We start from the raw sequence: 16,142 nt of genomic DNA, 5'->3' as shown, positions 1-16,142 counted from the left end.
GCCTTTGATGTAATGAAGTAAGAAGTACACATCAGCTATGCAGTGTTCTTGAGGGGGAAAAAAAAGTTTAACTTGAATCTAAGCAAGAGGAAACAATCAGACAAATCCATAATGTGGCACATTCTACAATAAAACTGTGCTGGTCTCTTGAAAAAAAAGTCAACGCCATAAAAACAAAAGACAAAACAAAAGAGGGAAGGGAAGGAGTCTGGATTTGAATTAAGGATATTAAGGTATATAAAACCCAAATGCAACATGATAACCTTGACTGGATCCCACTTTTTAAAATTTTTTGTCCAATTATAAAAGACATCTGGGCCAGGTGCAGTGGCTCACATCTACAATCCCAGCACTTTGGGAGGCTGAGGTGGCTGGATCACTTCAGGCTGATCTCAAGAGTTGAAGACCAGCATGGCCAACATGGTGAAACCCCATCTCTACTAAAAATACAAAAATTAGCTGGGCGTGGTGGCAGGCACCTGTAATTCCAGCTACTTGAGAGGCTGAGGTGGGAGAATCACTTGAACCTGGGGGGCAGAGGTTCAGTGAGTCAAGACTGTGCCACTGCACTCCAGCCTAAGTGACAGAGTGAAACTATGTCTCAAAAAAAAAAAGACATTTAAAGGACAACTGGGGAAATTTCAATATGGACTATATATAAATAATATTATTGAATTAATGTTAATTTCCTTAGATACAAAAATGATATTGTGGTTATATAAACAATGTCTTTATTCTTAAGAGAATAAGAACTGAAGTACTCAGGAATGAGGAGTCATGACATCTGCAACTTTCAAATGGCTCAGCAAAACACACACACAAACAGATAAAGTAAATGTGATGAAATATTAACAACTAGTGAATCTGAAAAATAAGTTCTAGATTCAACTAGATACTTGATATTAAGGAACTAAAATGTTTTTAAGTGTAAAAATTATATTACGGTTGTATTAAAAATAAAAATGCCCTTACCTTTTAGAGTTACCTACTGAAGATTTTTTTTCAATTTTGTTGTTTTGTTGTTTTGCTTATTTAACCTCTTGACTTTATTATCTTTGCTCATTGCTTTCTGCTACCTAGAATGAGTAACCCAGAATCTATAACCTTCAGGAGTGTGAAGTTATATTCCATCCTGCTTAGCCTTCAGCCGTCACACTTTTTTCTTATTGTTGAGACAGGGTCTGGCTCTGTCACCCAGTCTGGAGTGCAGTGGCATGATCTCGGCTCCCTGAAACCTCCACTTCCGGGTTTAAGCAATCTTCCCATCTCAGCCTCCCGAGCAGCTAAGATCACAGTTGCACACCACCACAACTGGCTAATTTTTGTATTTTTAGTAAAGATGAGGTTGGTTTCTTGCCGTTGCCCAGGCTGGTCTTGAACTCCTGAGATCAAGTGATCCTCCCACCTTAGCCTCCCAAAGTGCTGTGATTACAGGCATGAGCCACCATTCCCAGCCTGAAGTATTTATTAATTGAAATCATGTTTGGAATTTGCTTTAAAATAATTAAAGGGGGGGTGAAAGGGAGTACAAAAAGTCTAGCCACGTTGAAGCTGAGGTAATGGTACCTAAGAATTCATTATGTTACAGTTTCCACTTCTGCTTATATTTGAAAATTTCCATTAAAAACGTTCTAATTCTGTTTTAATACTAATATTTTAGGGATTATTTAAAGTCTGTCTAGAACTCAAAGAAAATGAAGATATATATGGAACTGGAAGATCAGGAAGATAAATCCAAGTCTTCAAACCATAAACTGGACACTCGTACTGTATAATTTTGAGGAGATGGCCTCCAGGCTTTTTATGAGAGAGCATGACACACAGTTACATCATCACGATCAACCTGGTGGCGCCTACATTATCAACCTTCTTTTATGCCACTTATTCAAAAAAAAGAGAGAAATCACAAAGATCACTAATTAAATTTTAAAATTGAGAATGGGTATTTCCTGCCAAAGGGAAAAGAATGGAATGGAATGTTTATAAAACATAACTTGAAGGAAAGACAATCTAACAAATTATTTCTGTTTAATTCTTTTAAATTTTATCACCTTTAATTTTTATAGTAAGCTTATTTTGAATTTACATTTTGAGGAATAATTAAAAAGAAAAATCCCATTTTAACTAGTAAAAAGCATCTAGGCTAGGCACGATAGCTCACACCTGTAATCCCAGCACTTGGGAGGCAGGTGGATCACTTGAGCTCAGCAGTTCAAGACCAGCCTGGGCAACACAGGCAAACCCTATCTCTATTTTAATATATGAATTTAAAAATAATAATAAACATCTAAAAGCTGTGTAGGGCAGAGGGGAGGTCAAGTAAGGAGATCCTACCTCCATCATGACTAACTTATCAGGATATGCCAGATCTCCAGGAGCTGGTTTATAGCCCGTGATATCCGTCTGAATGTAGATGTGGGTTCGGTAGACAAGCCGCTCCTGTACATCTTCTAACATCTGCTTGACTCCAGCTGCAAATGCCCCCAGTTGCTCAGCTGATAAAGAAAATGCAATCAGCCATTATTGTAGATTTAGAAAAACACTTTCTTTTAAACAAGGAAAGATATCACTAAATTGTTCAGAAACAGTATGAACCACTTTTGCTTCAAAGGCTGTGGTTGTATTCTATTTCAGTATGACTCAATGAGCTTGGAAAAGTTTAATAAATGTCTTTCAATTGCCTCAACTTTAAAACTGGGCAATACTGTTAAATTAATCATATTATTAATATGAATAATAAAATCTGAATTTTAAGAGTGCTTTGCTCTTTAAAATTTATTTCATATAGCTTCAGACCAAGCCTAAGAAACTGCTATGGTAGCTTATTAACTGGGCTATCATTATCCCCATTTTACAAATAAATTGAGTACCACAGATATTAAATGACTAGTTAACATTTTCACAGAGACAAGTACAAAGTAAAATAGGTATGAGTTTATATAGTATTTCTTTATTTTTAAGATACCATCAGCCAGGCGCAGTGGCTCATGCCTATAATCCCAGCATTTTGGGGGGGCAAGGCAGGCAGATATCTTGAGCCCAGGCATTCGAAATCAGCCAGCCTGGGCAACATGGCAAAGCCCCATCTCAACAAAAATAAAAAAAATTACAAAAACTTAGCCAGGCATGGTGATGTGCAGCTACAGTCTCAGTTACTTGAGAGGCTGAGGTGGGAATCACCTGAGCCAAGGAAGTTGAGGCTGCAGTGAGCTGTGATCATGCCACTGCACTCCAGCCTGGGCAATAGAGTAAGACCCTGTCTCGAAAAAAAAAACTGCCATCAGTGTTAAGACATCCTAGTAATCTAGTAACAGCCTTCCAAAAGACAGGGTGTTAAATATACCACAGAATCACATGAGGCCAGGCACGATGGCTCATGCCTGTAATCCCAGCACTTTGGGAGGCCCAGGTGGGAGGATCACTTGAGTCCACAAGTTCAAGCCTAGCCTAGGCAACACAGTGAGACTCCACCTCTATTTAAAAAAAAAAAAAAAGGAGGAGGAGGAAGGAGGAAGAAGGAGGAGAAGGAGGAAGGAAAAGGAGAAGGAAAAGGGAAGAGGAAGAGGAGGAAGAGGAGGAAGAGGAGGAGACGGAGGATGGAGGAGGAGAAAGAGGAAGGAGGAAGGAGGAGGAGAAGGAGGAAGGAGGTGGAAGGAGGAGGAGGAAGAGGGAAGAGGAAGGAGAAGGAGGGGGGAGGAGGAAGGAGAAGGAAGAGGAAGGAGGAGGAAGGCGGAGGCGTGGAAAGAAAAAAAAATTCACATTAATTTTGGCCAGTTGCAGTGGCTCATATGTATAATTCCAGCACTTTGAGAGACCAAGGAAGGCAGACTGCTTGAGTCCAGGAGCTCAAGACTGGCCTGGGCAACATGGCAAAATCCCCTCTCTACAAAAAAATATAAAAATAGCTGGGAATGGTGGCGACACCCATGCACTGTAGTCTCAGCTACTTGGGAGACTGAGGTGGGAAGATCACTTGAACCTGGGAAGCAGAGGTTGTAGTGAGCCAAGATCATGCCATTGCACTCCAGCCTGGGTGACAAGTGAGACCTCAACCCAAAAACAAAACCAAAAAAAAAATTCTTATTTTAAAATCAGAGGCAATAAAAAATTCAGAAGCAGCTGGGCATGGTGGCTCACACTTGTAATCCCAGCACTTTGGGAGGCTGAAGTGGGTGGATCACAAGGTCAGGAGATCGAGACAATCCTGGCCAACCAGGTGAAACCCCATCTCTACTAAAATACAAAAAAAATTAGCCAGGTGTGGTGGTGAATGCCTATAGTCCCAGCTACTTGGGAGGTGGAGGCACGGGGATCGCTTGGACCCAGGAGGTGGAGACTGCAGTGAGCCGAGATTGTGCCACTATACTCCAGCCTGGTGAGAGTAAGACTCTGTCTCAAAAAAAAAAAAAAAAAAAAAAAAAAATTTCAGAAGCAGTAAAACATGAGAAAATGAATGAGTTAAATGCAGTGAAGTAACTGTGGAAGAGTAACAAATCCAGAGCGTCTCAATGAAAGCTAAAGTGAGGACAATAAATTCTACAAGTAAAATAATTACTGGAAGGGGGCTGGGCGTGAAACCCCAGCACTTTGGGAGGCCAAGGTGGGCAGATCACCTGAGGTCAAGAGTTCAAGATCAGTCTGCCCAACATGGCAAAACCCCATCTCTACTAAAAATACAAAAAAATCAGCCAGGTGTGGTGGCGTGCACCTGCAATTCCAGCTACTTGGGAGGCTGAGGCAGGGGAATTACTTTAAACAGGGAGGTGGAGGTTGCAGTGAGCCAAGATTGTAGCACTGCACTCCAGCCTGGGAGACAGAGCAAGACTCTGTCTCAAAAATAAAAGGATAATTACTTGAAGGATATGTTTGTTTGTTTGTTTGCTTGTTTTTGAGACAGAGTCTGGCTGTTGTTGCACGCACTGGAGTACAATGGTGCGAACCCGGCTCACTGCAACCTCCACCTCCCAGGATCCAGCAATCCTCCTGCCTGTCTCCCAAGTAGCTGAGATTACAGGCGCCTGCCACCAGGTTCGGCTAATTTTTGTATTTTTAGTAGAGATGGGTTTTCGTCATGTTGGCCAGGCTGGTTTCAAACTCCTGACTTCAGGCAATTCACCCGCCTCAGCCTCCCAAAGTACTGGGATTACAGGCATGAGCCTGTAGGGTATTTTTCTAAAGGTACCTAGGTACTATTAGGAAAATCATGTTTTCTATGACAATCAAATCAAATACTGAAAAATGTATCAGATGGACAAAGTAGAGCTATTCCAGAGAACTGTTTTTCTTTATTTGTAATAAAAAAGATGAACTATTATTATGAATATACACAAAAACAATTCCTGATTTTTAATCAAAAGTATACAATATATTCAATTATTTATTTATGTATTTTGTATTCTGGTAACAGTGTGCTAGAAATGCCTAACCAAAAGTGATGATGTGTTCTCTCTGGACTCCAGTTACCAGAAAGAAAACTGACTATAATTATTTTATTACTAATTTTACCATATTTTAAGATTCTTTCCCTATCTGATTGTGTCTTTAGTGACAGAATAAGGTGTAACTGCATTCAAGAAGGGACAAGGCATCAAGCCAAGCTTCAAAAATATTAAATTTATGTATTTAGTGGGGTAAGGGAAGAAGAACCTATTTTTTTTTCAAATTCATTGAGCCAGTGATATAACTTAAAATGATCATTTCTACTCATTTACCATTGTTCTGCACATGATCTTCAAGCACCTCATTTTTAAGAATCCCACAAAGTTCCGACAGAGTCTCTAAGTGAATAACATGAATGATCAATGGCCTGAAGACATCATACAATGACACACACAGTTTCTCCAAAAGCTCACTAAAATGAAAGAATAAAACATGGCTATTAGTAGAAGTTTTTTCAGGATTTTCTAATAGTTTAGAAAGCCTCATTCCAGTTGATAAGAATGATAAGTATCTACTGGAAAACAGTATCTGAGAAAATTATAGAATGATAAGGGAAACGCTGATTGAAAGTAATTCTATAAACTGTTTTTGCTTTAAAAGCTCAGAATCAATATGCAATCCACAGCAATCAACTCAAAGTAGCTGCCCCCAAACAAAAGTCAACCTATTACAACTTTTATCTATTTCAGCAATAATTTTCTATATGTCCTTTCAAAAACAATAAAAAATATTTCAGAAGATTTAATTACCTTTTATAATCTACTTTACTATGAATCAAATGATATTTTTCCCCCCAGGAGAGACAAGTTCAAAATTTTTGAATACTTATAGATTTAGATAAATAAAATTCAAAGTACTTTGGTCATACACCAAGTACTTCAAGAAATCATAAACATTTAAAAAGAAAAACTTAAGTTGTCTACATGCTTCATATTGTCAATGGTACTCTTCTATACAGAGTATTTCATCAAAAATGATCACTTCCACTACAACGATAAAGTATTTTTCTCTTCCCCATTAAAAGAGTCAAAAGCTTAGAATGTTTCTAAAAGTCAAAAGAGCAAACATGAAGAAACCAAAAGTGACTAACAGTGGATCTGAAACACATTTTGAGAAAAATAAAGAAAAGGTTATTAAATAGTATCTGTATTTTAAAATCTTTCATTAGTTAGAATCACAGAATTTTTTAACTAGAAGGAATTATTATACTTAGTGGAGAGAAAGGGATCTAGACCCCGAGGCTACAGAATCCTGTAGAAGATTCTTCCTATCACCCCACAATATCTAAATAATTACATTACAAACAATACGAAAGCATGTAAGTTGCACGTTTAAGAAAATATGTCCCACCCAACAATATTCTGTTCACACACACACACATACACACACACGTTAAAACATTCTGCAGTTCACGACAGAATGCTCCTATAATATACTGATTCCATATGGTCATTAGCAAGTTAAATTTTATAAACAAGAGTTAGATTCCACAACCACCTACTCTAATTTTGATGTTGGTTTTGTGAAAAATTCATTGTAAAGTTGGTGTTCATCCTGGCAGACATGAACCATGAAGGCACAGCCACTACGAACCTGCAGTAAACAAACACACCACCTACAGTTAAAGACACACAACATTTCCAGTGTTTATGAAATAAAGCCTATGGTTTATCTGCAGAGATTACACATATATACTCTTAAAACGACTTACTGAAGAACAGAAAACGGTTGGTTTTCAATAGATTACTACATAATGAAATTATAAGTGATTTTTATTTTCTTAATGCTTTAGTTTCCAAATGTTTAATAATAAACATAAATTACTTTTCTAGTTCAAAAGTGGGTATTTCAAAAAAGAGCCCTTATTCATTTTTTATAGTATAAATTAAAATTACACTAAACAAAAAAGCACTTCTGCCGTAAAAGTTAAGCTAAATTGTTCATATAAATCTACAAACTTTGAAACCTCATTTTTCAAGAACAATACTTATTTGTGAATCTTCTTATCTCAAAAAATAAATAAAAATGAGACTATTTTGTAAGGTTGAGTAAGGCTAATTACCAAACTAGATCTGTCATAATTAAAAACATACTTTTTTAGTTCACTATGGGCACCAAAACTTGTTTAACCAAGTATAGTTTCTAGGGTATCAACATAACTCAAAGGAAGACTTAACATTTAACCAAAACAAGTAGAAACTTACCAAGGCACAATGATCTCTGTTATTTTGGCTGGTTAACTCTGCAACAGTGCAAGCAATACTAGGGCCCAAAAGGAGCTCCCGCTGATCAAGGTAACACTGGTGGATATCACTGAGCAGTTGTTGGTATCTGACAGAAAACAAATAAGATTAAACTTTTGATTTTAGATATACAAATTAAATTTCATCTTAAATCCAAACCTCTTTTAAAGCTATAATGGTCACCTTTCATTTGCCCACATTAACTAATATTATATGTATAGAAACAAAACAAAAGCAAACCATAATGAACTGTGATCCCATAAGCTTCATCTTTTAAAGGATTTCTTTTCCAAGAATAGGGACCCCACATCTGCCCAAAAAAGAAGGAAATCCTAATGCAGGAAAAACTGCTGTCATGTAAACTTACTAGGTCTGTGACCTTGCTCCCCAAAATAAGTTGTGTGTTACAAGAACAAGCTAGGAGGCAACTGCTCATAAAATATCAGAGACAAAACCCGATTTGGAAAAACAGTACTAAAAGACAAGGCAAATGTGGAAACCAGATTAACTTTTAGGTACTCACTCAGGTATTTTTTCAGATCGCAGCTCTATTTGTTCAATAAGAGTCTGCAGAGTAAGAAAAATGCATTTAAAAAGCCATCTGTTATACTATCCATTACTTTCTGATTATAATATTAATCGTATCACATACTCAGAAAAACTGTAAATATGAAAGTTAAAAATCATACAAATCACTTGTAATACCAAAAATTAATCACAGCATTTCAGTATATTTTCTTTCAGTTTTTTTATATCCACAGTTCCTATATTTTTCTTTTTACACAAAACTGTAATTATAGTACATATTCTGCTTTATAATCTGTTTTTTAAAAATTAACATTATTGGTGCTGGGTGTGGTTTGGGAGGCCAAGGTGGGCAGATCACAAGGTCAGGAGTTTGAGACCAGCCTGGTCAATATGGTTAAACCCCATCTCTAATAAAAATACAAAAGATTAACCAGGAATGATGGCATGCGCCTGTAGTCCCAGCTACTCAGGAGGCTGAGGCAGGAGAATTGCTTGAACCCGGGAGGTGGAGGTTGCGGTAAGCTAAGATCACGCCGCTGCACTCCAGCCTGGGTGACAGGCTCAAAAAAAAAAAAATTAACAGTATTTCATAAACATTTTCCTATCATTAAATACTTTCCAATACTAGACGAAAATGTACAGAAGCCTTTAGCATAGTATCTGGTACCTAGTAAACACTTAATGAATCATAATAAACATGATTTAAAATATGCTAAAAGGCTACGTAGTATCCCATTTCTACTGACAGATATCTAGGTTGTTTCCAAAGAATCACAGCCCATTTGTGAAGAGCCTGGAGTGAAACGGTTGGTTCCAGCACTCACTCCTTAGTAGCTGTTTGAGCCCAGGCAAGCTGGTTCACTTCTGAGATTCCACTCCCTACTATGTAAAACTGATATAATAATGGCACCTACCTCCCAGGTGGGGACCCCAAAACACCAGCTCAAAAGAGGTATGTATTTTTACAGGTTTCTGGTCTATTCTTCTAAAATGTTTTTAGAAAAGAATTCAGTTACATTTCTATCAGCAGCATTGTCTGTCTCATAAATCCTCAAAAGCACTGACCTTAATCTGCCAATTTCTGACAGACAAAAAAAAAAGTCACCCAACCTTAACTTGCGTATATTTTCCACATGTTCTGTGAGTAATCTGGTCATTTTTTATTAGCTATTCATCTTTCTTTAGTTTCTTTAGCTCTTTAGTTCACTCAGAATATATTATTTTGGTAATGTTACAGAGTAAAAAGCTTACTACTTTTTTCAAATATTTAGCAAATCTTCCCAATTCCATGTAGAAAATTCCAGCCTTTCTTTTTTTATTTGGGATGCTTCTTTATTTATTAAGTACTACAACTTTCCATTCCAATGATCTGTCAGTGAATGCTTCAATCAATGACACTATATTTTTCAAAATTTTCTTCTTTAGTCTTGCCTATTTACCAGATAAAGTTTAGAATCATGAAAAAAAAAATTATTAGAATTTTTGCTAGGAGTACATGCTAACCAATACATTCCTCTGGGAGAAAGTGACATTTTAAAAATTAAATCACCCTAATCAGGAAGAAGATGGGCTTACCATTTATTTAATCTTTTATGATTTTCTGTCTGGTTTTGTCATTTTCTTCATTCTTATATATCTGTTAAGGTTATTGCTAGGTAAGTATTTTATGCTTTTTGTTACTGATATAATATAAATGGGACCCCATCACATATACTAATTGGTTACTAATGGTATGTAGGAAAGCCACTGATAACTATATAATCATTTTATAATCACCCGCCACACTGAGCCCTCTTATATATACTATTTCTTTTCTAATCAAATTTTTATCATTCATATTTGGCTAATAAGCAAAAACAATCAATCAGGCACAATCTAAATCTCATGCCATCAACTGACATCCAGTTAGACATCTGTAAGACATCTAGGTTGTACCCATATTCTACATATATATTCTATAAACAAAACTAAGTTTCTCCCATTTCAAAAAAAAAAAAAATCCTTTCAACTGGCTGGCTTTTTTTTTTTTTTTTTTTAAGACAGGGTCTCACTTTGTCACCCAGGCTGGAGTGCAGTGGCACTATCTTGGCTCACTGAAGTCTTGACTTCCTGGGTTCAAACGACCCTCTCACCTCAGCCTCCCAAGTAGCCAAACCACAGGTGCATGCCACCAAGTCCAGCTAATTTTTCTATTTTGGGTAGACAGGGTTTCACCATATTGCCCAGGCTGATCTCGGACTCCTAAACTTAAAGAATCTGCCCTATAGGTGTGAGCCACTGCACCCAGCCATTAACTGGCTGACTTTCAAGAGATAAACAAGCAAGGAAGTAAAGTCAGTCAGCAGAAGTAGATTATTATTTCTAGAAACTTAGCAATGAGTAGAAAGAATATATATGCACCAGCTTCAATAAAATGTATCTCGGCTATGTTACAAAATATAACACATATTTATCTTTGCCCCCTCCATGCTATCAATTAAAATAAATACACTGTGCATTCCTTTATGTACCAGACACTGCTATGCAGAATGAATAAGGTACATACCCAACCTCATGAAATATCCTACCAATGCATTAATTCAACCCCTAATATCTCACTTGGATTACTGCAGAATCTTCCTTAGTAATGAGGCCTCCCTGTCTCAAATCTCTCTTCATCATAATACATTCTATATATTGCAACCTTAATCTTTTTTTTTTTTTTGAGTCAGAGTCTCACTCTGCCATCCAGGCTGGAGTGCAATAGTGCGATTTCAGCTCACTGCAACCTCCACCTCCTGGAGTCAAGCATTTCTCCTGCCTCAGCCTCACAAGTAGCCAAAATTACAGGCTCCCGCCACCATTCCCAGTTAATTTTTTTTTATTTTTAATAGAGACAAGGTTTCACCGTATTGGCCAGCTAGTCTCTTGGCCAGGCTGGTCTCAAACTCCTGACCTCGTGATCTGTCCGCCTTGGCATCCCAAAGTGCTGGGATTACAGGCATGAGCCACGGCACCCAACCGATCTTTTTTATCAACACATAATAATTGTACATATTTATGGGGTAAGTGTAATATTTTGATACATGGATACAACGTGTTATGATCAAATCAGAGTGTTTAGAGTATCCATCACCTCAAACATCTATTATTTCTTTGTGCTGGAAAAATTTCAAATCTTCCCTTTTAGCTATTTTGAAATATACAATAAATTATTAACTATAGCCATCCTACTACACTACTGAACACTAGAACTTATTTCTTCTATCAAACTGTACATTTATACCCATTAACCAACCTCTCCACCTCTCCTCCACCCATCCCAGCCTCTGGTATCTATCATTCTACTCTCTACCTCCATGAGATCAACTTTTTTCGTTCCCGCATATGAGTGAAAACATACAATATTTGTCTTTCTGTGCCTGGCTTATTTTACTAATATAATGACCTCTAGTTCCATTCATGTTGCTATAAATGACAGGATTTCATTTTTTGGTACAGCTGAATAGTATCTTACTGTTTATATATACCCCTTTTTTTTTTTTAATTTTTTTTCGGCCCCTTGCCCCCCATATACCACATTTTCTTTAGCCATTCATCTGTTGATCGACACTTAGGTTGATTCCATCTATTTACTATCATGAATAGTGTTGCATTCAACACAGGTAACCCTTTAATATACTGATTTCCTTGCCTTTGACAAATACGCAGTAGTGGGACTGCGGGATAGTATGATAGCTCTATTTTTAGTTTTTTCAGAAATCTTGATACTGTTTTCCATAATAGCTGTACTAATTTACATTCCCACCAACAGTGTATAAGAATTTTCTTTTCTCTGCATCCTCACCAGCATTTATTTTATGTCTTCTTGATAATAGCCATTCTAACTGGGGTAAGATGATAATCTCACTGTGGTTTTGATTTACACGAGTAAATTTAATAATTCGTGATGTTGAGCATTTTTTCATATACCTGTTGGCCATCTGTATAGTCTCCTTTTGAGAAATGTTTACTCGGACTCTTTGCCTACTTTTTAATGGGATTATTCGGGGTTTTTTTCTGTTAAGTTCCTTGTATATTCTGAATATCAGTCCCTTGTCAGATGAATAGTTTCTACAAATATTTTCTACCATTCTACAGATTGTCTCTTCACTCTGGTGATCGTTTCCTTTGTTGAGCAGAACCTTTTAAGATTATTATAGCCCCATTTGTCTATTTTTGTTTTTGTTGCCTATGCTTTCGAAGTTTTAGCCATAAAATCTTTGCCTAGACCAATGTCCTAAAGCATTTCCCCATGCTTTCTTCTAGTAGTTTTATAGTTTCAGATCTTAAGTCTTTAATCCATTTTGTTTTTTGTACATAGTGAGAGACAGAGGTCTAGTTTCATTTTTCTGTATATGAATATCTAGTTTTCTCAGCAATCATTCTTTCCCCACTAAATTTTCTTGGTGCATTTATCAAAAATCAGTTGGCTGAAAATACATGCATTTATTTCTGAGTTCTCTATTCTGTTCCATTGGTTTACGTGTTTGTTTAGCAAATCTGACCAAATCACTACTCTGTTTAAGAAACCATTTCATTGGTTTTCTGCTTTTCCTAAATTAGCACAACATGCAACATCCCTCGTGAGAGAGTCTTTGTCATCTTTCCTGTCTTCTTTCCCATCATATCCCACTAACATCCCATGTTCCAGTCATAACAACGTATAAAGATCTCTCCCAAAATGTATGTCTTTTATATTTCCTACAACCTTCCCTACATGTGCTGTTCTCTCTGTATCAAAATACCCTTTTCAGTCCCTTCAAGACCACTAGCCAAGCTTTTATAACTCGACTATCACCTTCATCTAGAAACCATCCCTGAGCATCACAGGAAAAGTTAGATGTTTCCTGCTCTTCAGACTTTTCAAGAACCTAGACACAACACTAAGAAACACTGCTATAATTCGGAAAGACAATGTCGACCTTTCATTCACGTTCACTTCCTTTGGTATAAATAAAGGGCTTAATATACAATAATACTTCAAAGGGGCTGGATGAGCAAATCTCAGAGCAATGTTCTAGTTATGTCAATAGACTTACTCTGACTTTGGGGGCGGCAGCTCGAAATTTCACATAAAATAATGTGAAGGCATTGTCTGCATTAGGTACAGATGAAGGATCCTAAAGAAACATGGGGGAGGATAGGGAAGGAAGACAATTAGCAAACAAATAATTATTCAGAAAACCTAACACCAACCATTTCCTATGGCTACTGCTTGGCCTGCATACCAACCAAAGTTTAGGGAGAAAAATCTCAGAGAAATTAAATATTATTATGGCTACAAATGAGAAATAATTAAATGGAACTGTCATCTCTCTCTCTTTTATCATTATAACTAACCTTACATTACTTAAATTTTGGTGGTAAACAGACCTGAATTCAGATTCACATTCTGCCACTCACTGAATGTAGGACACTGGCCCAAGTACTTTATCCCTCTGAGGCTCAGTGTATCCATTAAACTCCTAAAGGTTTGGTGCAGCTCAATAGTAAAGCACTAGCACATGATGGATACCAGTATTTATAAGATATTAGTTTCCTAAACCTACTGAAAATTTTGCAAAATAAAAAAAATATAGGTTGGTTGTTATGTCAGCTAAGAACAATGTAAACAGTAAAAATGCAAGCCAAATATCACTAGCTTTGAATGGAAAGTTCAAAAAGACACTCCACATTCTTTAGAAAGTAAGCTTAAAAACTAAAACATAACATTTATGATTTTATTTTCTTAGGAAAGGAATATGTTCAATGACCATCTTAGCTAGTTCTACTCTTATTTTCTAACCTTATACTCTATTAATTTTCCACCTAGAATCAACTATAATCTATAATTAACTGATTTGTTTCTTTCTGTACTGGTTATTTCTTTTGAATATAAGCTCCATGAGGGCAGGGACATTATTGGCTCCTCTTCATTACTATACAATTCCTAATATAATATCAAGCATTAGGCAATGCTCAATAAAAATGTTTGCTAAACAGAGGAAAATTGAAAACTACAAAAAAAGTGTAAAGAAGAAAATTTAAATTATGCATTGTATCCCACCACTCAGACAGAACCATTTTTTATGATTTTGGTATATTTCCTTCTAATATTTTTATGAAAAAGGAATGTTTTAAGTGACAAATACTTTGTATCTTATTATTCATCATATAGTACTGAATACTTCTCACACTATTAAATCTTATTTGAAAATAAGATTTGCAAGGGGTATTTATAACATAGCCATTATTTCCTGCTATAAATAAAAAGCTGCAGTACATTTTCTTATTTAACAAAAGGTAAAAATTTTTTAGAATTACAAAGTACTAATCTCAGCCAAAGCTTATGGAAGATGAATGAATCAAAAACAACAACAAAAATGATCTGTTGTTGAGATGAGTTAACTCACCCTTTTCAGTAACTGATTTGTGAGGGTCTGTAGTGTGTTCACAGTGTATGTCTTCATGAGGTGCAAAGCTTTAGAAAGACACTGTTTAAACTTTAGCAAATATACAGGATAATCTTTAAAATTAGGCTGTAAGGAAAAGAGAAAGATTCAAAAAGTAGAAACAAACACTGACGAAAAGCAATCTTTTAGTGAAAACCAAGGTGTCCCCACGTAAAGCAATATATAAAGTTCAAAAACAGGTTTCATAAAGATCATAAACTCCACAAAGCTGAATAAATACTGTGACTGTCTTAGTCATAGTCAAACCTACTGTGCCTAGCACAAAGTAGGAGCTCAACACATATTTGAAGTTGTTAGCAAAAGATATTTTCAGCACCCCACGGACTTCAAGGCTAATATGTAATGCCCAACTAAGAAAAGAATAGGAGTTAGGGGAAATAAACACAGCAACAAATCCTGAAGAAATACAAATAGAGGGTGATTAAATCAAAGGGCTTGTCCCTTTATTTCTCCCCAAGTAACACTTTCTGTTTCCAAAGAAATCCCTAGCACATCAAGATGCCAACAACTTAAAAACGCATCATCCTGTTAGGTGGGATAAAGCTGAGTCAGCCAGGACGTGGTCCATTCCAGGGGCCGTTGCAGGAGCTAAAAGTACTTTTTACACCACTGCTAATAATGACTAAGAATTCACTACAGCTTTTCTTTAATATGCTATAAATACATATTTTTCCCTTGGGCAGAAATAATCACTTTACAGCACAAGAGGTGATATACAGGAATCTTAAGATTTCCTTAAAACATGCAAAAATACCATGACTTACATGAGATGAGATATATGTTATACAATCATCTAACTTGGACAGCATAGGTATAAATCCATCACTATTCACCGACAACGTAGGAGAATTCAATTTCTTTAAAGGAAAAATAAAACAATCTTAATTCACAAAAAATCACACAGATAAAAGTTAGAAACTATTGATTAGAATCAGCATATCTGCCTTTAGTATATAACAGGTCTTTATAATACATTTTAAAAGTCACCAAAATATCCGCAAATGTAGACCACATGAACAATAAAGAAGGGATAAATAGAAAAAGAATACTGATTTAATTCCATTTATTCCTAATAAGCTTTAATGGGACTCTTCATGAATCAGGACATAGTATATATTACTCCACTATACAATGTCATATTAAAATAATATATGAAGTACCTAGAGTTCTCACTTTCTGATACACAACATACATAATTTTTCTACTTGCAAACAACAGTGATTTCCTGAAGGTTAAAGGATTAACCAGCAGTCATACTATGTTTAGCAGTCATACTATGTTTAGCAGTCATACTATGTTTAGCAGTCGTACTATGAAAGTAAAATACAAGTCAATCATTTCTTAACCTGATATACAAATAGCTTGGCAATGAACTACTTTCCATTGCATTCCATTGTTAACTACCCACTAGTTTCATTTCTATGTATTTAATAAATACTTTAATACTTTATGATTACAT

General features: G+C 36.1%; 1 protein-coding gene across 2 annotated transcripts in view; it reads right to left on the bottom strand.

Annotated features, from left to right (window-relative positions):
* The window catches only part of COG3 (component of oligomeric golgi complex 3), a 64,616-nt gene that overhangs the window by 39,186 nt on the left and 9,288 nt on the right, over positions 1-16,142 (bottom strand). For both annotated transcript variants that reach the window (XM_012465180.2, XM_064373550.1), the window contains exons 6-13: positions 15,448-15,540; positions 14,624-14,749; positions 13,271-13,351; positions 8,206-8,249; positions 7,644-7,770; positions 6,941-7,032; positions 5,712-5,851; positions 2,335-2,495 (exon numbers count right to left, since the gene is read on the bottom strand). In XM_012465180.2, the coding sequence (XP_012320603.2) occupies positions 2,335-2,495; positions 5,712-5,851; positions 6,941-7,032; positions 7,644-7,770; positions 8,206-8,249; positions 13,271-13,351; positions 14,624-14,749; positions 15,448-15,540 (864 nt within the window). The remainder of the gene's footprint in view (positions 1-2,334; positions 2,496-5,711; positions 5,852-6,940; positions 7,033-7,643; positions 7,771-8,205; positions 8,250-13,270; positions 13,352-14,623; positions 14,750-15,447; positions 15,541-16,142) is intronic.

The sequence above is a fragment of the Aotus nancymaae genome, unplaced genomic scaffold, assembly GCF_030222135.1.
Source record: "Aotus nancymaae isolate 86718 unplaced genomic scaffold, 86718_ANA_hifiasm-v0.15.2.pri h1tg000009l, whole genome shotgun sequence".
NCBI lineage: Eukaryota > Metazoa > Chordata > Mammalia > Primates > Aotidae > Aotus > Aotus nancymaae.
Note: the sequence above shows the minus strand (reverse complement) of the source record. Positions and strands in the feature narration are given on the sequence as shown.